The sequence below is a fragment of the Chionomys nivalis genome, chromosome 26, assembly GCF_950005125.1.
Source record: "Chionomys nivalis chromosome 26, mChiNiv1.1, whole genome shotgun sequence".
Classification (NCBI taxonomy): Eukaryota; Metazoa; Chordata; class Mammalia; order Rodentia; family Cricetidae; genus Chionomys; species Chionomys nivalis.
The window spans coordinates 18,778,858-18,803,048 of record NC_080111.1 but is presented as its reverse complement, the minus strand read 5'-3'; the positions used below and the strand labels follow the sequence as shown (position 1 = coordinate 18,803,048).

At 41.1% G+C, this 24,191-nt stretch overlaps 1 protein-coding gene across 9 annotated transcripts in view; it reads left to right on the top strand.

The window, feature by feature from the left end:
- The window catches only part of Magi2 (membrane associated guanylate kinase, WW and PDZ domain containing 2), a 1,220,672-nt gene that overhangs the window by 917,808 nt on the left and 278,673 nt on the right, over nucleotides 1–24,191 (top strand). For all 9 annotated transcript variants that reach the window (XM_057758561.1, XM_057758559.1, XM_057758560.1 and 6 more), the window contains one exon: nucleotides 6,757–6,814. In XM_057758561.1, coding sequence (XP_057614544.1) covers nucleotides 6,757–6,814 — 58 coding nt within the window. The remainder of the gene's footprint in view (nucleotides 1–6,756; nucleotides 6,815–24,191) is intronic.

The window sequence follows — 24,191 nt, the reverse complement described above, 5'->3', positions numbered from 1 at the left end:
GAATTGAACTCAGAACCTCTGGAAGAGCAGTCAGTGCTCTAAACCACTGAGCCATCCCTCCAGCCCTAAATGATTCATTTTTAAAATTCACAGTGAGAATTCCTAAACCTTCTAGCTACTACTTCTGCATGAGTTTTCCAGGAGAGTGTCATTATATTTTCTAATATATACTCAAAAGCATAAAATATTGAAGGCCGGGTCTTTTAATAGATGCATGGCCTATATGTCATATTACTCAACCGAAGAATCCCAATTTCTTCTTTCTTTCTATAATATTTGCCTCTAAAATTTAATCTAGCAAGAACTTCAATTTGAAAAACAATATTTGAAAAAAAGAAACTAAGTCAATGAAAACAATATAGGGTTGAAGGAGATGTTCCTTATTCTGGCCCCTATTCTAGTATCCAATATCTTACTTGCCTTCTTGACTTTGGGTGGGGGGGGGGTGGACATAGGCTGCCCACCAGAGTGGACCTCCACATTCCCTTCATGAATTATCATCGCCCAACCCTACCAATCTGCCTCACAGGGAAGGCTCAGCTGTCAGTCTAGATCTTGTGTTCCTGCCCTTAAGCCTGAATTTTCTACAGCAACACAAGGTTGTTGTAATAACATTTTTCTACTGAAAAAGAGCATGGAGCAATAGAATTTTTAAAAGATGAAATGACAAAATTAATTCACATTCTTCAAATTGCCTGTTGAAAAACATAGTATACACAAGGAATATAAATCTAAACAACCCATGGTCTTATTTCACTTAAACAGTGCACATTTAAATGCTAGGGCTGGACCCGTGAGCTCAGGGGTAGATGTCTCACCTAGCATGTGTGAGGCCCTGGATTTAACCTTGAGTACTGGAGAAAATCTGATATTATCCATCTAAATATATCCCGTGATTTGAGCATCTGATGGCACATTGCGAAGCAGATGTCATATCATCAGTAGTGAGAATAAATGAAACATCTTTTTCCAATGTTTCCCTTTGGTCATTACTGTGGATTTCAAAAAAGACAAAAAGAACACCTTTGATATGAAAACAGAAAGAAAACAGGGGGAGTGCTGGTTCAAGGGTTAGGGTGACAAGGAAGGAGACTCAACAGTAGCATATTTTTCTTAGAAATGGCAGAATGGTAACTAATGTTAGTTTTTAAAAATTAGAGTGAAAATGGCATATAGTTCCTCCCACTTTCCCTAATACCATCTTTCCAGGTACAGTTACTGAAACCATAAAATAACAGACAAACTATTAAACTAATATAAAAAGCTTCATTTGAATCTTGTCCTTTTTCTTGTTCAAGATCCAACCCATATTGCAAAATTCTTTTATTAATCATGTCCTTGAGGTCTTCCACTCTGCCTTCCTTTAGATGACCCACACACTTTTAAACAACACTGGCCTAGACTTTGTGTAGTTTCCCTCAGTTTGCTATTGCAGGTTTTTTTCTTATGATCCAAATGAAGTTATTCAATTTAGGAAAAACATTACAGCGGTCATATTGTATCCTCCTTGGTTTATGGTATCAAAATACTGACTGAAGAGTCAGCCAAATAATTTGAGTCTGCTTTGAAAAAAAAATCAACCAGATGAATAACTTCTTTAGGAATATGGAATACAGGTTGAGAAAGAGGCCAAATGGCAATAGCCATACCAAAGCCACCAAACTCAAGACACAACTCAAGATGAGCAAGCAGAGACGGCCAGTCAGACATGAGAAGAAAGGATTATTGCATGATTATATGCAGATTGCATGAAGTTGAACCACAGTTCAAAAGAACAGTGGTGTAAGACAGACAAAGAGGATCTTTCTTAAGAAACCCTAAAATATGTTCCACACAGCTGTCATATACACATCTCGTTCTCATAAGGTAGGCCATCTTTGAACTGTCTATAAATATTCCTTATGTAACCCAAAAGCTGGGTTTTTTGTTTTTGTTGGTTTGTTTTGGTTTTTTTTAATTTATTTATTTATTAAAGATTTCTGCCTCCTCCCCGCCACTGCCTCCCATTTCCCTCCCCCTCCCCCAGTGAAGTCCCCCTCCCTCGTCAGCCCGAAAAGCAATCAGGGTTCCCTGCCCTGTGGGAAGTCCAAGGATCACCCACCTCCTCCAAGGTCTAGTAAGGTGAGCATCCAAACTGCCTAGGCTCCCACCAAGCCAGTACGTGCAGCTCATCCATTGCTGGTGGGAATGCAAACTTGTGCAACCACTTTGGAAAGCAGTGTGGCGGTTTCTCAGGAAATTCGGGATCAACCTACCCCTGGACCCAGCAATACCACCCTTGGTAATATACCCAAGAGATGCCCTATCATACAACAAAAGTATATGCTCAACTATGTTCATAGCAGCATTGTTTATAATAGCCAGGACCTGGAAACAACTTAGATGCCCTTCAATGGAAGAATGGATGAAGAAAGTATGGAATATATACATATTAGAGTACTACTCAGCAGTAAAAAACAATGACTTTTTGTTTTGGTTTTTTGTTCTAACATAGATGTGTCTATTCTCTGTAATTAAAATGGACCTAAACCATTTTTTAAAAAATAGGACAGAGCAGTTTGGTTTGAGAAAGAGAAGAGGGAGCGAGGGAGGGAGAGAGGAAACATGAAGTGAATGTGTAGGGAGGTGGGGGAATCTGGAAGGAATTGAGGGAAGGAAATTATGATCAAAACATATCATAGAAAAATTAAATAAAATATAAATTAATGAAATACCTATTGGTGATATGGAAAAAATGTCTCCAAACGTAATAAAATGAATTTTAAGTTAGAGAAAAATAAAGAAAAGTAGTGACTGGCAGCATTCATACAGGAGGGATGCACATTTAATCTTCTGATTCTGGTCCCCCACGCAGGAATGGATGCCCTTGTGATCCTCCGATTCTGTTCCCCCACGCAGGAATGGATGCCCTTGTGATCCTCCGATTCTGGTCCCCCACGCAGGAATGAATGCCCATGTGATCCTCCGATTCTGTTCCCCCACGCAGGAATGAATGCCCTTGTGATCCTCCGATTCTGTTCCCACTATAAAAAGTTGACGACTAACTACAGATGAACTTAGACACACATACAAATTTTTGCAGGGTTGAAACATCTAATCACCAAGTTTGCATCACAATTTTGTGGCCTGAAGAAAGTCTCAATTAAAACAGTTCTTAATTCTGCATTAACCTTGCTGACCGCAAATGTTTATTCTTCCGCTTTGTGGAGTCTGTGCTCTTTTGTCAGTGTGACCTTAATCATCTCAGAACTGTCAGGTGCTGCTGAATACAGTGTTCTAAATGGTTCAGGGCCCAGGAGCATCCGAGAGCATGCTTTCCTGGCTGGGTAAATAGTGCGATATTAGACATTCCTTCTCTGATTTGTTAGCTTAATTTAGGAGGACATAATTAGTTTTTGAGCCTATTCAACTTTAAATAACTTGTTTTTTTTTAACAATGAAGAGTAATTCTTAACTTTCCACCATCTAGATGTGTGCTCTTTAGTCGTAATCTAAATTTTGCTTCTTTTTACATGTGGATGTTGTGATTGTTCATTAGCGTCCCAGCTCAGACCATTCTTGCTCTTTCAAAAACAAAAGCTCTGTCAATGACAACCACGGTGCCTTTCGAAAACTTAAGATTTCTGCTGTGCTGTTCCAGAGCAGAGCGACCATAGTTGGTAATCCTTTACCCAGTATTTTTTAAAGCTGGAAGATTTTGAACATTTCACCACAATAAGGGGCAAATATTTGGAGATGTAGATATGCTTATCTGAAATATTGTACAAAATGTACAGATATTAAAACATCATGACACTCTGGCTTGTTCCATATCATATATATACATACACACACACATACACACTCCTATATATACACAAATGCATTCATACATTTGTATACACATATGCTTATCTTTTTAAACATTGGTGGTGAAATATACCTGTCTACTACCTTCACAAGTGAAGCAATGAATATGTTTGTTATTGTTATGTATATGCTGTTATTTATCTGTCAACTCTGAGAGTATTTAAAATAAAGCCAGGGATGGGTTTTTGTAATAGGGAATTGGCTATACTGTAATATTCCATCCTGAAGTATGGACCCAAGTCATGAATAGATAATTTTAATGTATATATGTTTATAACGAAAGTTTGTTTTATCATGAATTCTTAAATAATCTTCTTTGGAAATATGAAGCAAGTAAACAAATCAGCATCTCAAGAAGAGCAAAATGGATTTTTCCTAAATTCTGAGAAATCAAGGTGGCAAGTGAAACCTTTTCCATTGTAAATCTGGCAGAGATAACCGACAGCCTTTAGCTCAGGCTCCAGTTAGAACGAGTGACTCACCCGCAAAAGAGCCAGAGAGAAGAAATAAGTGAGAGGGGATGGTCTATGAGATGAAAGGTTGCTTAGAAGTTTCATTATGAACTGCTTCTCCATGCTCTTATATACCTGTCAAGGTATTAAACGTGTCAGAAATGTGGGTTCGTGCATCAAGCCTCATAAGTAGCAAATGCCCACGATACCATTCTGCCCTACATCTATTCTTCTGCTTTAGTTGTTTCTAAAGACACTGGGTAGGTATCATCAAGGGAAGAATTTTTAATAGTCTCCATTAGCTTTGGGTACCTGATGAAAACCTCTGCATTGTGAATCCTCTATCTTCCCTTCCGTGAGGATCACACTGGGCTGTAGACTCTTCACGCACTGACCTGAAACTCTACTTGAAATGACATAAAACGGGAGAGTAATTGCATCCGGTCAGCCTTCTAAACCCACACAAAGTTTGAGTTCCTAAATCTACAGATCCCTAAGAGTTGGGAGTGAGAAATCATGATACCATAATCAATTTAATGGTACAATCATCATTCATATGTTCCCACTGAGACTATGAATTTGCACTCCTGTAAATGGTGAGATGGCAAGCTAGCAGCACACAGTTGGCTTAGGATAACCAGCTTGAGTGTCCCTGGGGAGGACCATTTCTCCTGCTCTCAGGATTCCTTGCGTTCCTGTAGCTTGTCGTCTAGGGTTGGTGACCATGAGAGTCCCCCTCCCATGCTGGCATGTCTTTTGGTGTCATTCTCGTCCACATCTTGTTTAGGCAGTCATGTTATTGCGACTTCATGAGTGTGGATCCCCCGATATTTCTAGGAGACGCAATGTTACAGCGCAGACTTTTTACTCCTCTGTCTCTTGCGATTTTTCTGCCCCGTTTTCCACAATATTCTCTGAGCCTCGGGTACGGGAGGTGCACAGGTCACATTAAATGGACTAAGCATTTGTTATCTATGTAACAGCAGTGTGAAAACAGGGGCCAGGGGCAAGGACTGGGAGAGAGAAGGTGAGTGTATGTGAGAGGGATGGGAGGGGAGAGGGGATAACAGAAATGACAAAATTATATTTTAATTTCAAAGAATGAAATAAACACAAAAGATCACAAATCCTCTAATCCAACATTCTACCTCTGAGAATTTATCATTGCTAATATATTCAATAGAAAAGCAATAAAGGGTTTGGTTGGTAGTGTGTCATGCCCAGATGGTACATATTATAGGAAGTTCACCACGGTCAATAGTAGATGGCCTCAAACCGCTATTCTGTGATATTTAAATCCCGCAATAATGTTCATACCATTAATACTTTGTCAAATAATATATCAATCTATATAATAATAATGCTTTAATTAAAAATTAGCCCATAAGCATAGAACAATTTGAAATATGCTCAACAAAATACAAAATATTCACAGTGGTTATTTCTGTGTGGCACGATTACCCATAATTCTATTTTTTTTCAGTAACTTTGCTTGGTTCATCACAATATATGTTACTACAATAACACTGTTAAATGTCTCTTAATGTACTACATAGGCATGCAGATGCATAAATTGGCTCTCAAATTACATATATAGAATTAGTGTTTAGCAAGGAAAATGAATGTTCTTTGTCAGACTTTCTTACGAAGCCTCAGGGAATGTGGCAAGCAGAGTTAGACAGTAAAGCCTTTGTTTTAAACAGCATGTTTTTGACAGTAACAAGGATTATAAAGCTATTCATATTCTCAATGTGCATGTACTAAAATTAAGCTTAGAGAATTAGAAATATTCTCAAGAAAAGTACATTGGAAATTTTAGACTTTTTTTTAAGTAAATAAATTAAAAAAAATTGTATCCAGTAAGAATCCTGGCAGTATCCAAATTCTGACCCCTGTGGTAGGAATGGCACGGCCCGCTACTACTTCAGTCGAGAAATTCCGACCCGCGTGGTGGGAATGGCGCGGCCCAGCCCGCTGCTACCCCAATGAATTGCGAATGTGCAACATCTTTGTTTCAGTCACCAGAATTTGCTATCCTCAGGAATGTATTCTGAAAATATGGTATTTATTCCAAAATGCTCCTTTCACAACACAAATAAGAGAACGGTATCCACTCTGAGGAAAGCGGTTCGCCTTCTGTACCAAGCTGGACGGTGGGAACAGGATGAGGCGCTGAGGCGCGAGCCTCATCCCAGGCAGGAGCAAACAGCCCAACGCAGCGGAAAATCTGTAGGGAAAAGAGATTCGGGTTTAACTGCCAGTTTTCCAGTCGGTGCTATTTACAGCGCCCACAGTGTGTCTGAAATCTGGGTCCACCCCTATTGGTTTTATTCATTTTATTCTGCTTGGAAGACCATATTTCTAATCTATGAACAATTAAATTATATTACTTTTTATTAGAAAATTGTGATATCTATTCTTTACTTACTGAAAGAAATAACTTTTTATTTTTCAGAGCTTCCATATGGCTGGGAAAAAATCGATGATCCCATATATGGCACTTACTATGTTGAGTAAGTCTCTAAGCGTGATATTAACCTGTACTAATGTGTCGTGAGATTGTGTTAGCATTTTATTTATTGAGCATGCGTGGCTAACAGTCCCTTCCCTTTTCATCTGAACTGTCTGCAAAGACTCTGGGGGCATGGCTAGCAACTTCCTGATTCTGCAGCTGGCTGATGGGCCATTCCTTTTCCTTGACTTATGGTTCTGAAACATCAATTCAGGAAGTGTGTTCCACACTGTCCTCTGAATGAGCGATAATTAAAGACACTTAAGTGAATGCCTTTCATTTGGAAATCAGAATGTTGGGAGCTGCCTGCTTGTACAAAGAGATTTCAGATTCAGCTACCTGAATCCGGCATGCCTTCCCATTGAAGGAAAAGAAAAGGTCTGGGTGCTTTCTCATTAGAACCCCACAGTATATCTGCAGTGTTCTTCCAGTACACTGGACTTTTATGTTCCATGTTGGTGTTGCATCTCATTCTAGTCCTAGCACGAACAATCTCCATCTACATATTGTTTAACTCAGACTAGAGACTCTACCAATGATTAACCAATTACATTCTCTTCTGATAGAGAATGGCTAACTCTTATTCGTCATATGGTATTTGTAATGTTACCGGGGAGAACTGTCAATCCTATATGCAATACTATCTTAGAAATCCAGTGTTCGCAAAGCCAATGACTTTCACAGTGTTTATCAAGACTGAATTCTTTTTCCTCTCATCATAAGCCATGCACAGTAATAATGAGCATACCAAGGGTCGTAGATTAATGGCTTCTTACTAAACTGTTCTGTGATAGCATCCAAGCAGTTACTGGCTTTGGTTAGCTGTCAAGCCCTTCTTGGTGCTGCAGATAATCAGATAAGGGAGCCCTGTGAACCCCACTGCCCTGAGCTCATCCTGCATGAGCACTTGTCTCAATGACTTTGACCCCACCCATGCTCCTCTGGAGAAGCCCCGAGTTCGGCCCCACAGTTCATCATTACATACTCCTGGCCGAGGTGAATTCAGCTCATTTATTACAAACAGTCTTTTAATATAGTGTTTACCCTCTAGTGTGTGGACACTCAACCGATATAAAAGGTAAGGTAAATGCATAGTTATCTTCTTTGCCTGATTGCAAAGAAGAGAGATAGGCTGGAAGAGAGAGGGAAAAATCATTTGTAAAAACTTGCATGAACTCTGAGTCCTATTAAACTAATAATCGAGAAAAATACTTGTTTTGATAGTAATAAAATTTTATCCCTAATAAATTTGATAGTATACTGAGCAGACTAAGTCCTAGCTTGAATGCTTGTTTGTGTTTCTTTGCCACATTCAGGATCAAACCTATGGATTTTCATATCTAGGAAAATACTCTACCACTGATTTCTATACTCACCCCTCCTAAATTGTCTTTTTTTTAATTAAAAATTTCCACCTCCTCCCCTCCTCCCATTTCCCTCCCAGTACCCCCCAACCCCCCCTCCCCCTCCCTCTCCAGTCCTAAGAGAAGTCAGGGTTCCCTGCCCTGTGGGAAGTCCAAGGCCCTCCCCCCTCCATCCGTGTCTAGGAAGGTGTGCATCCAAACAGGCTAGGCTCCCAAAAAGCCAGTACATGCAGTAGAATCAAAGCGATCTATAGATTCAATGCAATCCGCCATCAAAATTCTTCACAGACCTTGAGAGAGCAATAACCAACTTTATATAGAAAAACTAAATTGTCTTAATTCACTAATCGGGCCCCAGCATGCCTCAGCATGTAGCATCTGAAGTCAAGCGTGTTTCCATATAGTGACACAGGCCTGAGATGCGTGACACGCCATCTCTGTGTAATACATTGCCCTGTGACATCAATGAACAACAATCCTCCCCTTAGTCCCAGCATTGGCAAACTTCATAACGAGCCAGGTAACAAATATTCGCTCATTTTCGTGTGTAAGGAGCTCTGCCACAACGTGTTATCTGCAAAGGCAAGAGCGCAGGCCAGGTCCAGCGTGCAAGTCCTAGTCTGCCGATCCCTGCCTTCTTCTAACTCTTCTCACTGTTTATTCACATCTAACTTCATGAGCTTTAAAGCTAATCTCCAGTGTGCAGACAGCATTTAACTTAAGCCCCTCTCCTTGCCCTGATCATTTATTAAGACTATGATAAGCACCCACACATCAGAAAGCTGTTTCTACCTACCTGATCCTCATGGGAAGGCCGCAGAGGGTAGACTAGAAGTCAGCCATTGCTGATCCTCTTGGGAAGGTCAGAGGGTAGATGACTCTAGAAGTCAGTCATTGACTTGCATAGGTCTACAACCCTAAAAAGAAACTCTGTTAAGTTTTTACTCTGAATTGTTTCTTACTGGTTTTTAATTAAGTTATGTTCTTCTATTTCTCTGCTTCATTTTCTCTTTATCATGGCCATGGTTAAGAACATATCCAGAGTTCAATCATATTTGTCCACTGCCAGAAAAATGAGTCTGGTAACTCTAGGTTTCAAGTGATTTCAGGTCAGCTAGAGAGTCAAAGCAGCTGAACTTCCCTCGGGTAGATGGAGCTGTGCTATTTCCCATATCCTTGTTATTACCCAACTCCAGAGAGTGTACCAACACTAGTCACTGGATATGTCTGGCCAAGCAGAAAATTGAGACAAAGCAGCTAGTCTAAATACGCAGGTAACATTAAGTAGAAAATAATCAAATATTTTCTTAAAAATTAATCAACATATTTTAATATCTCAGGTTATTGTATATATGTACATCTTATCATATGATATATATGTATGAAAGAAAAAGTTAAGTGTGTATGTATGTGTGTGTGCTGCCTGAAGAAATGTCTTCCATCAAAACAGAGAATTTGTCATGTATTTTTATTAGAGTATATCTATTTACATGATGTTTTTCAGCTGTGTATCATCTCCAGTACACTGCCCGTGGCACGGGTGCATTTTGGCTCTGAAAACAGTCCTGCTCATGGAACTTATCAGACAGAAATACAAACAGAGGCCGGGTGGCACTTCTGGTGCATATTCTGAGATTGCTGTGGGATGGGATGTCATGTACCTTCTTGTGGTATTTTATGCAGAAACGTGTAGTGGGAGCTGCGGGCTGTGTTCCTGCCGCCCCAGCTCCTGGTCGCCTGGCTAGCTTATGCCCCGAAATAACAACACACAAATTGTATTCATTTAAACACTGCCTGGCCCATTAGCTCTAGCCCTTACTGGCTAATTCTCATATCCCAATCAACCCATCTCTAATAATCGGTGTAGCACCAGTCTTACCAGGAAAGATTCAGCATGTCTGACCTGGCGGCTCGCTTCATGGCGTCTGGCTCCGAGAGGAGCTGCCCTGCATCTGAGCTCACTTCCTCTTCCTCCCAGCATTCTATTCTGTTTACTCCACCCACCTAAAGGCTGGCCAATCAAATGGGCCAAGGCAGTTTCTTTATTAGCCAATGACCTTCCTCCATCAGAAACATAATCCATTTCTAGTCTAAGTTAACTTATCAACTTTTCTAGTATAGATATAAATAATAAAATAAACCATTTTGAGGTTTCATCCTGTGCTAGAGGGCTTGCCAAGCATGTTCAAGGATCTAGGCCTAGTCTACACCACCACACACACACTCCTTACATTGATATACCACTCATAATTACAGAGATAACATTAATGTAAGTATTTTTACAATTGTGGATTTAATTAATTTTTAAAAGCAGGGTTATCAAATGGTCAGCCCTGAAAACATACATGCAAGGAATAGTATACAGACCGAGCTGGTTATATTTAGGAGTGTACATATAAGCTTGTAATAGCAATAAGTGATGTAAGGGGTCACAAATTTGAAGAGAGTGGAGAGGGAAATAGAAGGGGGTTTCGGGGAAGGAAAGGAAAGAAAGAAATGTTGTAATTAAATTATATTCTCAAAAATAAATTAATAAAAAGTTATCTTTATAAATCTTTGTAAATTTATGCCCAAGAAAATATTGGCTCACTAATGCTGCTAATGGCATTGGTAGCAGTGGGGAGTGATTTTTTTTTGTAGCGTTCCCACTTTTTATGACCAATCATACATCCATTTATGCAGTTATAAGTACTGGTTACAAAGTAATGAAGAGCATCTGCCTTGTCCAGTTGTTTAAGTTAAAAACGCAACCTCCATCCCTAGACACTAGAAGGACGGACACCTGTGCAGTCAGTGCCTCTTCATCCAGGCCAGCAGCAGCTCAGGGTAGAAGCTACACAGTGGATTCTGCCCTGGCCAGGAATGGCAAGTTGAGACCAGTGCTGGGCGTTTAGTCCAGCTGCACTTACACACCTGTTCCTGCCAAACAACGTGGCCAGGCAGAAAGGAATTCCAGCAATCAATAGCAAAGTATGTTTGTACAGCTAGGATGCTGCAAAGCCTAGACTACACTGGTCTAATTTTGTCCTGAGTAAATTGGTTTTTGAATATTGTGGGTGTATTGTATCCAAGAGCCAGGAGGAAGTCCTCCTCCTCATTATCATTATCATCCCATACATACATACATAAAGAATAATTACTATCTGTTCAATATACAGTGTGTGCCGTGAACTGGGTTCCGCTACCCCACTTACCACCCTCTGCAGTGATGACAAAGCAAATGGCCTCCAGTTCGCAGCTGAAGAAACCCTTAAGAAAGAAGGAAGCACACACCATTGACCCTGGGGCTAAAATGTGGGCACAGGCAGTTTGGCTGTAGGGCCCAGACTCCAGATTCTTGCGAGTAATGCCTCTCATAAATTTCACACATACAACCCATAATATTCCGTACAAGCCTTTGAGTCTCAAGCCTAGGAAGATGGGACTCCTGCAAGAAGGTGACGGCTTCCCTCTAGATCTATAACAATTCCACAGCAGGATGCTCAAGGCTAGAAGGCCATGCTCCCTACCCAGCCCTGCCTGAGCATTGTGAGCCACTAAGTCCATGCCCAATACTGTGAAGAGGGTTCCCAAGCAATATAGAAACTGGAAACAAGACCCGAACCAGAAGAAAAAGCCCCTGGCATCATGGGGCCAGGTCAGGGAGTGTGGGGCGCTTGTTGGCAGCACACAGAACTGTGCGGTACAGCGGTCCCTACTCAGCATCGTGTCTCATGTCATCTGCAAGTCAGACTGTAGACTGAGCTCTATTCTAAATGCCAGCCAAAAGAAGTAAAGCCAGGTTTTCCTGATGGACACCAAATCCACACTAGTGCCACACTTAGTGGTGTATTAGAAAGTCCTAAAGCTGCTAGCCAGAAATGTAACTGCCACTGTTCCTAAAGGGAGGGAAAATTTTAATGCAAAAAGTGCAAACCGTGACGCTGAACAGCTGTGACTTTTGTACAAATGTGGATTTCTCGCCTCTTTTGTGAAACTATGCCTGCTGGGTACATTCTGGTTTTAATGGCAGTTACACAATTTACTTAAGCAGCTAATCCAGAAGATAGTTTCCTGAGATGTCTTTCCTGCAGGCTGCCTCCCCTGGCACAGAGGGAGAAGTCAGCCATAGAACGACATTTAAAATCATCACGGGCATTGACAGATATGATTTTCATGCAAAGGTCTGAAAAGCTTCTCACATGATGTCACACACACACATCTGCTGCTCTAGGACATGGTTCGTGTGCAGTTGCCGAAAGGGCTGCCTGATATTGTCAGGGAGAGCTGAATGTTAGGGAGAAGTGCGCCCACTTTCTGGTGAGCGTTTGTCATAATGTAGGGACGTGGAAAGTGGCTTGAGAAGATTTTATCTGAAAATCCCATGATATGAGCGTTGCTCTCCTGAGTCATTTTCTAGATTTTCCAAGGGGGGAAAAAATCTCCCTAGCTTAAAGCTTTTCTTTAAAGTACACATGTAAAACATGTACAATTAGAAATAAGCAAAGAATGTGCTTAAAAATCTTGTTCTCTAATTGTCTGAATGCTGGGCGGTGCTGTTTCAGTTTCTAATTGTCTGGATACTGGACGTTACTGTTTCAGTTTCTAATTGTCTGGATACTGGACGTTACTGTTTCAGGTTCTAATTGACCAGATACTGGACGTAACTTTTACTTTCTAATTGTCTGGATACTGGACGATACTGTTTCAGTTTCTAACTGGATACTAGACGGTACTGTTTTAGTTTTATTCACCTCTTAAATATCAAGAATATCTTTGATGCTTTTAAATACATATTCAAGAAATAAATGTTTTCCCCAATGAATAAATTAATGTAACTGAAGATGCAGATCAGACGTGATGCTGAGAAAAGGCCTCAGCATCTCAAGTGTACTCTGAATAGTGTGACCAGTTTCTGGACCTCTCGGTTACTGTTTCTCACACGTATGTGCTGCACAGTTAGTTACTTGGCATGTGAGATCTTGGGGAGACAGACTGTAGCAAAGGAGGAAGGATGAAGAGAAAGAATAGAGAACGGGCAGTGGGGAGGGAGAAGCGTTTATCGCGCATGCCATAAGCACTCAGTCTTTGTAGGTGACCAAGCTGATTTCTTCCTCCTCTGAGACCTGTGGAGTCTGGGTAATTATCCCACTTCATAGAACAAGAAACCAATGCACAGATGCTCTTACAAATCTAAAACACTAGGCATTTTCCTTCCAGAGTTAGCATGTAGCACAATTTGTCATAAGTGTCCAAAATGATGCTTTTAGTTTAGCTTATATTACTAAGAATAATTGTGTGTGTGTGTGTGTGTGTGCATGTGTTCTCCTTTTGGTAACACTTGATTTTCCAGTAATTTCATGATGACAATAAAACACACAAAGTCAACAGTTCTATGGGAAATTTTGATTTGTAAAGAAACAAGTAACTTACTGTCATGACCGGAAAGGCACAAATAACAATAGCATTTCTTCAGCATTGGTGGAAATTCCGTAAGTCACATGATACTGATGAGGAAAGACTGCAAGAGGGTAAGGCTGCAGTTTCCAGTGACGTACACAGGGAAATTAGAGTGCAAAATTACCTAGCACGTATGTCATCTTAAGAAGCTGGGCGTCAGTGATGATAATACTAGGCACAGCCTCTGTAGACACCAGCTTAGCGTTCAGCATGCCTCCACCTTCATTAGCCAGGTGCCAATCACCATGTTTATGAATAAAGAACCCAATCTCTGAGGTCTCCAAATGCAGATAGCCAGTAAGACTGAGCTAAGCCACGTAGAAAAAGACGGGCCCCAGTAAAATAGCTGCTTTAGATGTTGTCCAAATTTTGTGCTTTACAAAGTGTTTTCTTGTAGTTAGTGAATGACCCTGGAGCAAAAAGCTTTGGAGTTAGACAAGAGGCACTACCAGAAGAAAATTGATTACATATGTTTTCTGTGGGTATATACTAGAAAGTCACGGCATCTACGTGTGAAAACATACCCATTCTATAATTAGGTGCTTCTCCTTCCTTCTTTCTCTCTTCCCTTCCTACCTCCTTTCTTTCCTTCGGTACTAAGGATTTTCCTTTTTGCTCTCCCTGCTTGACCCATGTGAATTTTATGGTTTTGTGGACCAGTTCCTTCATCCTTCCTTCCTGGGAGAGCTGTCCGTAGCTTAGTGAGGAACACAAATGGTAGTTTTCCACAAATAACTTTCATAGTTTTAATAGATGTCACCTCAATAGCAAAAGAAAAGGAAATATTGCTACATCAGTTTTTCTGTGAGACTATTTTAAGGGTTTTTTTTGGGGGGGGATTTCAAACATAGCTATTTACATCATTTCCATACCAACCCTTCTCCTCCAACTCCTCTTATGGCCTTTCCCTCCCTCTTTTTTTAATTATTATTTTTGCATATATGTACGTATGTATATGTAGTGATATGGGATATCGACTTTTATTGTGTTAATGCATAGTGTAGTAATACATAACTATCTATTCAGTGTTACTCATCTGTACATGCATTTAAAGCTGACTACCTGGGACAGGACCTGTCAGGGAGTTCTCCGGAGAAAACCAGTTTTCCCTTTGAGCAGCCATGAACAACTGTAGATCCTCATCCAGGAATGGGGCCTTGGCAAATTTTCCCTGTTCATGCTGGCGTGTCAGTCGGTGGTGTCATTATTCAGGTCTTTCTTATGCAGCCATACTGTTGAGATGATAGAGGAGTTAATTTTATTGGTTAAATAAAGAAACTGCCTTAGCCCTTTAATAGGACAGAAAATTAGGTAGGCAGAGTAGACAAAACAAGATGCTGGGAAAAAAAAGCTGAGTCAGGAGTCGCCATGATTCTCCCACTCCATACAGACACAGGCTAAAATCTCCCTGGTAAGCCACCTCGTGGGGCTACACAAAATATCAAAAATGGGTTAGATCAATATGTAAGAGCTAGACAATAAGAGGCTGGAACTAATGGGCTAGGCAGTTTTCAAAAGAATACAGTTTCCATGTAATTATTTTGGGGCATAAGCCATGTGGGCGGCCGGGTGCCGGGGATGCAGCCCCGCCGCTCATATTACAACAGTTGAGATTCCATGGTTGGGGCTCTCCTTTCACAGACACGGAATAGATAGAGGACTATCTCAGCAAGTATCCTGGTTGGGTTCTTAGGACTTTTCTGCACCTTCTTCCGTGGTTTTTCCTGAGCCTTGAGTTCAGGAGTTGTGTCAAGTTGCATCATTTGAGGTTGAGCACCACACGCTACTTGTCAACGAAGAGTATGCATAGCCACATTGCTGTTTGCTTGAGTTTAAGCATTTTTTATTAAATTAAATGAAGCCTTCATTTAGGTCCTTTTGCAGAAAGTGAACACAAGCAAATATTGTAATAGTGGTACAGTGACTCTGGGTAGTAGCCAGCAAGCAGGGAAAACTCCTGCAGTGGCAGCTGTATGAGGTACACCGACCCCGATCCTCATCGGACCAGAGACAGGGGTCAGATATACTCTGCTGTGCTCAGTATGCTCCCTCCTACTCTATTGTGAAGAAAGACAGAGAGAACTGTGGAGATGCAGGGTGGGGGGTTGTTGCTTAAGTGAGTTGCAGACAACTTTCCTAGCTGGATATGAACTGTGTGGAAAGTGGCATTTCTGCACAGAGAGGACCTATGGACCTAAAAGGTCTTGCTGTCCCTCCTGCATGAGGAGGGACCCACCTCAAGAGAGCTGGCTGCTGAGGTAACTCAGAGCGTGATGCCAGCATCTTTCTTGGGATCACTTTCTTTGCCTCTTGCCAATGCAATGTGACAAGTAGGTCATGGTTCTATTCGTGAAGCAGCTCTTCCACCTTACAAATTCTCTCCAGACTGACTGAGAGCTGCATTCCAAGCAGGAGCTACAGATTATCTCTTGCTAACATTCTGTCATGACAGACTTCAGAATCATTTCTCAGTCTAAAAATCAGTTTTGTAGTTAGTAGATGAAGTAAAAATTGCCTAGAGTCAAAATTTTCCTGAAGTTCCCCGAGGTCGTGTGGTGCTGGAGACATGCATATTGAAAGAACAGAATTCTTTCTAGAATTAAAGTGGCTTCCGGGTGTTTGGTCCTCTTGGTCTTCCAAAGCTCCAGAAGAGGGACCACATTCAGTGTAAAGAATGCCAACATTATCAGAGGTCTGAGAGAACCTGGACAAACTGAAGAAGCAGAAACCGATGTCATTTTTAAGAGACTCTATACTTGTGATGGCCACTAGCAAGGCAGACCATAATACCATGCCAGCCCCCATGAAAGCTAAAATAGGTCATGGCCACCAGCAAGGCAGACCGTAATACCATGCCAGCCCACATGAAAGATGTGATTCATGTCTCCATTAATTCGGGGATGTTTTTCAAAACCCCTTTTCTGTGTCCTGGATTATGATGTCAGTTTAGGTTACAGCCCTGTGTGTCTGACATTTGAATACATGGCGACACCAAGTTTCACTGATCTCTCTGACCCTGGTCTGGTAAACGAATGGTTTAGATTGGTTTATTACTATGATCTCCTGCAGTTCAAGGAAGATTCTCTGCCTCTTGTGTTAGCATGGATAAACTTGGCCATTTTCCTGTATTAAGCCTTATTATTTTCTCATTATAGCTGCAGATCAAAGCATGCTTAAAAACTTTTGAAGTAGCCGGGCGGTGGTGGCGCACGCCTTTAATCCCAGCACTTGGGAGGCAGAGGCAGGCGGATCTCTGTGAGTTCGAGACCAGCCTGGTCTACAGAGCTAGTTCCAGGACAGGCTCCAAAACCACAGAGAAACCCTGTCTCGAAAAACCAAAAAAAAAAAAAAAAAAAAAAAAAAAAAAAAAAAAAAAAAACTTTTGAAGTATTTGAATTCAACTTCTACTTTTGTTTATCTAGATGGCAAAATATATCACCAATATTTTATGCTAGTGTTTAAATGATAGTTTATGGAAAGACCACTTCCCTAAATGGTGATTTGTTACAATAGACTGTGGAGAAAAGCAAAATTGGACTTGATATACAGAGTATACGGAGACATAAGACTGCTAAGATTATTACTTAAAAGGAAGATAGATAAAAGATATATTTATAGACAAAATTTAGGGTAAGAAGAATACTTTTAAGATTTATTGTTTTATTTTTATTTGTATAAATATTTTGCCTGCATGTAAGTCTATATACAACATGCACACAGAACCCATGAATACCCGAAGAAGGAGACAGATACCCTAGAACTGGGATTCCAGACTTTCGTGGGAGCTATGTGGGTACTGGGAGCCTGATCCTGGTCCTCTTAAGTGCTGAGCCAACTCCCCAGCCTCAAGAAGAAAACCTTATGCACTATTAGAGCAGATATATTAAGAGGGTGTCTTTCCATTTTTAAGAATAAAAGCAACATTGTTAAGTGCTACTCTTCCATACTGATTAACAGATTTTCATCTTTAACTAGATGAAATGATTTTAGGACAGATTGAGCCCTTGCTATAACAAAAAAAAGCATGAATCTCCAAGAAATTTTCCATCAAATTTCATTTTTACTTTCAACCTAAGGAAAGTGAGTTCAAGATCTGTCACAAACACAACTGTGTTTCATGGCTGGGCCTGAGTAACCTAAGGTGACAGAAACACTGTTTTCTGGGTAAGCATGTTTTTTAGTGATTTTACATAAACTTAGTCTAGAAGAAACTCATCAGTCTGACCCCATAGCCCCAGCTACTCAGGAGGCTGAAGCAAGAGGATGGGAAGTTTGAGGTTGTATCTGAGCATCAAAGTGAGTTTACAGCCAGTCTAGACAACTTAGTGAGACCCTGTCTCAAAATATAAAGAAAGGGCATGGTTGTCACTCAGTGCTAGGGCATTCGCCTCCAATCTGTGAGGTCCTGCTTGTATTGTCCACTACCATAAAAAGAAGAAAATTAAACTCACCATTATTAATTTTAAATGCTTATTATATATTAACTACTGAGTTTATTATAATGCAAATGCCTTAGTTATAGAGGTTAACAAACTCCCTTATTTTTACCGAGAGCAACAGGTAAGATGATAGGAGGGATCGCCCATCTTGTTTTCTGTAGTATTGCTAGGAACGTAGTTTGATACATTGACTTCGTATGTAATCTCCAAGGAGGTCCTCTTGGCTTAGCAGCTCTTAGTGGTGATGATGGTGGAGGTGGTGGTGGTGTTGATGTTGGTTCTTGTGGTGATGGTGGTGGTGGTGATGTTGGTTCTTGTGGTGATGGTGGTGATAGTGATGACGGTGGTGGTGATGATGGTGGTGGTGGTGATGATGATGGTGATGATGGTGGTGGTGGTGATTATGGTGATGGTGGTGATGATGATGGTGGTGGTGGTGGTTGTTATGGTGATGGTGATGATGATGATGATGATGATTATGGTGGTGGTGGTGGTGATGATGATGGTGATGATGGTGGTGGTGGTGGTTGTTATGGTGATGGTGGTGGTGATGGTGATTGCTGAGACATATAGTCTGTACTGATCTTCAGTTTATGACTCCCTGTTTCTGTCTTCAAAATGCTGGAATTATAAGCCTGTATCATCATTCCCTCTCAGTAGTTACCATTATTAAGCATATGGTATGCATTAGGTGATTTATAAAACTCATTTAACCATCACCGTAATGCTTTATGACTGATGCTATTATTTCTATTTTATAGAGAAACTAAAACTTAAAGGTAAGCCATCAAGCTGGCGGGAGTCACACTGCAATTTGAGACAGGGATTAAGAAACTGACTCTCCTTGTTTCACACTCGATTCCCAGATCCTAATCCAAACATCACATTCGCTTCCATTTGCACTCTGCTTCATCTTTAAATATGCTCATGTTTTTTTAAATCTAATTTCCCTCTCAAAACAGCCCTGTGAAGAGAGTGGGGTGTGTGCAGGAGAGGCGCTTGGAGTTTGGGAGCATGAGGGACCTTCTTGGGAGCAGGCAGACTACTGTGCTTCTTCACAGCACACTCTTCAGTGAAGCCTTAGGCCCCGTGCTCTTTGCTCTCAGAAATGAGAAAACGGCAGGCTCAGCAGGTCCGGGTTGACGGGACTTCGCCCGCTGCCACTCACTTACAGAAACACTTGAATAGTGACCACCTTACCAAGCCTGACAACAGGAGCTTGATGCTTAAAACCCAAACGTGGAAAAAGATAACCACCTCCCACAAACCGTCCTCTGATCTCTACATGTGTGTTGTGGCATAAGTGCCCAACACCCACAAAATATAAACAAATGGGAAGCCAGGCAGTAGTGGTGCATACCTTTGATCCCAGCACTCCAAAGGCAGAAGCAGGTGGATCTCTGTGAGTTTGTGGCCAGCATGGTCACAGAAAGACTTCCAGGACAGCTAATGCTACACTGAAAAACGCTTGTCTTGAAAAACCAATACCAAACCAAGCAAAAACAATCTCCGGGTGATTTTCAACACAAATACATGGATACCTGTTTAGCAATGATTCTACCTCCCACGCGGGTGACAAATTCCTAAAGCAGCCCTCGTTATGAACAGGGTGAGAAGAAAGGAAGATATGAATGACTCAGGCTTCCCAATTACATTCACAAAACACACTCATATTCCCCAGGGATGGTGGGAAATAATAAACAGACATTTGCAGGAATGAAATTATTACTTCGCTGTAGAATTGTGGAGAAACCATTTAAAAGGCAGTATTCAATTATTGTGGTAAATAGTTAAAAGCAACATGTATTAATTTTCCCATCCACCCAAAGCTCATATTTTGAAATAATGTATTTAAAACATTAAGCTTCAATCTTGTGCTTTTAAATTTTAGCTTGTTAAAACACTATGAGACATGGTTTTATTATGTATTAGACCTATTTCAAAAATCTTTTGTTTTGCTGTTTTCAATCCCCTGCCAAAGCTCACACTTGATGATCATTGTCTCAGCCGGCAATCTCTAACATAGTCTCTAGCAAAGAGATTTTAAAAACCAATATTTGATGGATTTTGCTAACTGCGCTTTGGAAGTGCTTCTGTTTGGTCATTGCACAACAATTCCAAAGTCTGATGCCAGATTTACATATGGAAAAGTTCGAGGCACAAAATACATAAATGATGTCCCTAAGGTCACACACCACAAAAGTGACAGAGACAGAAGTGAATGTCATCAGCCCGACTGCAAAGACAAAACTCTTTTTGTTGTTGTTTATGAAGATTTACTTTATGTCTGTGTGTATATGTGTGTGTGTGTGTGTGTGCGTGTTTGAGTGTGTGTGTACGCTCCAAATGTGTAGACACCTGAGGAGTCCAGAAGAGGGTGTCAGATCAACATGAGTCGTAAATGGTTGAATCACCCAGTGTGGGTGGATAGTAGCCTAACAGGTCCTCTCTAAAGGTAGCAAGTGCTCTTAACCAGTGACCTCTCTCTCCAGCCCCAAGATAAAGCTCTTAATTCGACTGTCCTCCCTTCTTGGAGGAGAGCTGACCCAGAAGGGCCCTCTGGGGCTATTACTCTTCTTTACTTTCAAAGCATTGAGTAATGTTTATCCATTTTCGAAGTCGTTCTTATTCTTTTTATCGAGACCTAATGGCATTGAAAACATCAGGAAGTCTTCTTAAAACTCTTCATAAAAATGAGTAGTGTGTAGACAAAGAGATGCAGTGTCTGTCTTTGCTACCAGTAGAGTGGCATCTTGGTACTCAAGTTGAAAGAAGCAATGGCAAATAAGTAGGGACTCTTAGGAGGAGCCAGAGAAAGTTGTGAGAACACTAAGATTCCAGGAAACGCATGCTTTTCTAAGTACATCCAGAGGACTTCAAAGGGACAAACTTGCAGAGATGCAGAAGCCAAAGGAGCCCTTGTGGGCTGGAGGAAGAGTGGCTGTCTCCCGGAGCTCCCAAGGCCTCTCCCAGTGTAGCGCATGTCTGGAAAGTTTCTCAGCCCTAAAGGATCACATGGGTATTTACTCTAATGAAAGGTAACTGTATCCCATAAACCAGTGCTACCTTTCACATCCAGTTCAACCGTCACAATATGTGGAGGAGTGAAAGGGGAAAACATGAGCATCCATCAGCTTTCATAATATCTGACTCCATCTAAGCATTTATTCAACAAATCTTTTCTGGGCACTGCCTACCGCAGGCCTTGAGACAATAATCATTGCCACTACCTCAGCCATAATGAGATATTGAATGTGTCTATTTCAAATGCCACTGGAAAGTCATTATTCCCTCTTCCATGTTGACTCGAAGATCCAGTTCTCAATTGTCCACTAAATTCAAGATGATAAAATTAATGTCCACCAAAGTCAACATGAGTCTAATGAGGATAAAATTAGGTGTGTGATGACCTAGGAAAATGGACAGAGAACAGGTAGGCTATGGAAGATTCAATACTTCAGTTGATTTCAAAGATACATCTTGGTGGTTGGGGGTTTTTGGTTTTTAAGTCTCTGGCACATATTTGAAAACCATTAACATTCTTATCATATAGTTATTTAACAACTGTTAGTTTTCACCTGTTTGTTTGTTTTTACTTTTGGGGCCCATCACCCAGCTCCCAAACAAATACACAGAGACTTAGTCTTACTTGTGAATGCCCAGTCTTAGCCTGGCTTATTCTAGTCGGTTTTCCTAACTTCAATGGTCCTGTTCCTCTTTAACTATGTTTCGCCTCTTTTTATCTTACTTTGCTCTATTCTACATTTTACCTTACTTTGTTCTTTATTCTATGTTTTGTCCCTTCTTACTCCCTGGCTGGTTGTGTGGGTGGCTGGGCGGCTGGCCCCTGGTGTCCTTCTCTCCTTTCCTTTCCTCATTCCACCTCTTCCTTCTCTCTTTTCCTGCTCATCCTGTCTCCCCAGCAGCACTGCCTCTTTCTCTCTCCTGCCTCGCTATTGGCCGCTCAGCACTTTATTAGACCATCAGGTGTTTTAGACAGGCGGAGTAACACAGCTTCACAGAGTTACACAAATGCAGCGTAAAAGAATGCAACACGTCTGTGCATCATTAAACTAATGTTCCACGGCATGAAAGAACGTAGCACATCCTCAGCTAATATTCCACAACAACAAATAGTTAAATGCCTTTTGGTGTGTTAAATGTGTGGGACACAGCAATAAATACCACATGGGATCTCACAAAAGAGCTCACAATGTAGGAAAGCACAGAAGCGTGATGATCGGTCATTAAAGCGCCAGAATGAGGTTGGTAGAACCGTGACATTCACTGTTATAAATATTAGCGTTTAGGGTCCTATGATGCTGCTTCACAGAAACCTCCTCACCAAAGACTCGAAGAGAAAAGCCCAGAAAACTTAATCACAGGAAGTCTTAAGGATATAATCCATGTCCTTGCGGACATGGGTTTGTCTTAAAGATTCTAAAGGGAGTTGCTGTTTCTTCTCTCTTGTTAAGTTAGCAGTTTGAAAGTTCAATGTTGATTTACAGCGCAACTCCAGTAAACAAATAGGGCCCTGTGATGTCTGTCTTCTCTGTTTATCTCCCACCTAGATTAAAATAATCTCACCTGGATTGTTGTTTACTTATTGTTCTTTAGAAATCTCTCAAATCTTCACGGTAAAGGGATCCATTTGAACTTAACTAAACATTCCCCAGAAAAAGCATAATGCTGTCTAGGAAGGCCTCTGTGACCGGCTTCGGAAAGGGCTGGGGACAAAGGAAGGGTCTTACAATGCCCCTGCCAGCATCATCATTAATATTAGCTGTAGTGCATAACAACTATTCCAAAAACACAAGACAGCACTTTACAGATGTTAGGTTCTACCCAGCTGTCTGCTCTTTGCAAACACATCCTTATAGCAGTCATGAAGTCGATGTTAACGTCCCCATTATATAGATAATGGTAGCGTTGAATCAGCTCACTGTTTTATAACAAATCATCTAAGACTTACAAGAGAAAGGTTTTTTTTTCCTTTGAGTTTCAGCATCTGCTCTTTCTGACCAGCTGTCCCTATTGTGCCAAGCCTGTGATGACATGGCATATCACAGCAAGAGAGGCAGAGGAGGCCCCTTCTCCTCATGGCCAGGAAGTAAGAGAGGAAAACCTTTGTTTCACACTTCCTTGTGAGGGCATGCCCCACTGATCCAGGACCTCCCATTCCCTACCTCTTGAAGGTCTCCCCATAGCACCAAGCTGAGGACCATCCAAGGTTTTGACACACAAGCCTTCGGGACATTTAAGGGCCAATCTGTAAGAAAGATACAGATGATCGAAGAAAGCTTAGAAGTTGTCCCAAGATGTGACAGGAATCCTTTGATCAAGTATCGCGCTATGGATGCAGTAAATGTTACTTGAAAAAAAATGACTTTGAAAGGGGTATTGCCTATGAGAATTACCCCAAGTGTGTCCAAAGCAAAGAACACCCAAAGAGCTAAAGATAAAGCTACGATATCATGTCAGGGAACCTTGAAGGATTTTGCTGACAAAGTTACCTGAGGATAGAAAGGAGAAAGAACCTCCATCTCCAGCCTTCCTGATGCACAGTGATTCCAGCCTGAAGGTTTCCCAACAGTTTTTTGAAGCCCATAGAGCAGAGAGAAAGAATTCTTAAGAAAGAGCATTCTTAAAATTACATCTTTTCTTTAAAATAGAATGAGGCTATTGGAGCAAGATTCCCATGTTTCTTAGGTCTCCCCACAAAGACTTTTATGATGGCGGTGATGGAAGAGATTAAAATATTGACAGGGTAGTGAAGGTGATATGCATGACAAGAGCTGCTAGAAATCACTGAACATGTCACTGTGAAAGCTGATGTGCTCTCAGCGGTTACATTTCATTCCCTCAACCACTGAAGTAGACAATATTGTGCCCATTTTAGAGAATGGTTTACTGAGACTCAGGTTTAACAAGCTACCAAAGGTTACTCAGCTACACAGGAGCTAGATTTGAATACAGGTCTGAGTGATGCTGAAATTGTCAGAGTGTCTGCCACCCCTCCCACAAGGAAAGCAATAGACACAACGCGGTCATCATTCTTACCAACCACCTCACCAGACATCTGATACATAGTACAAGAGTGGTTGAGAGTTTATTTTAGCTCCTCTCTTCTCTGATG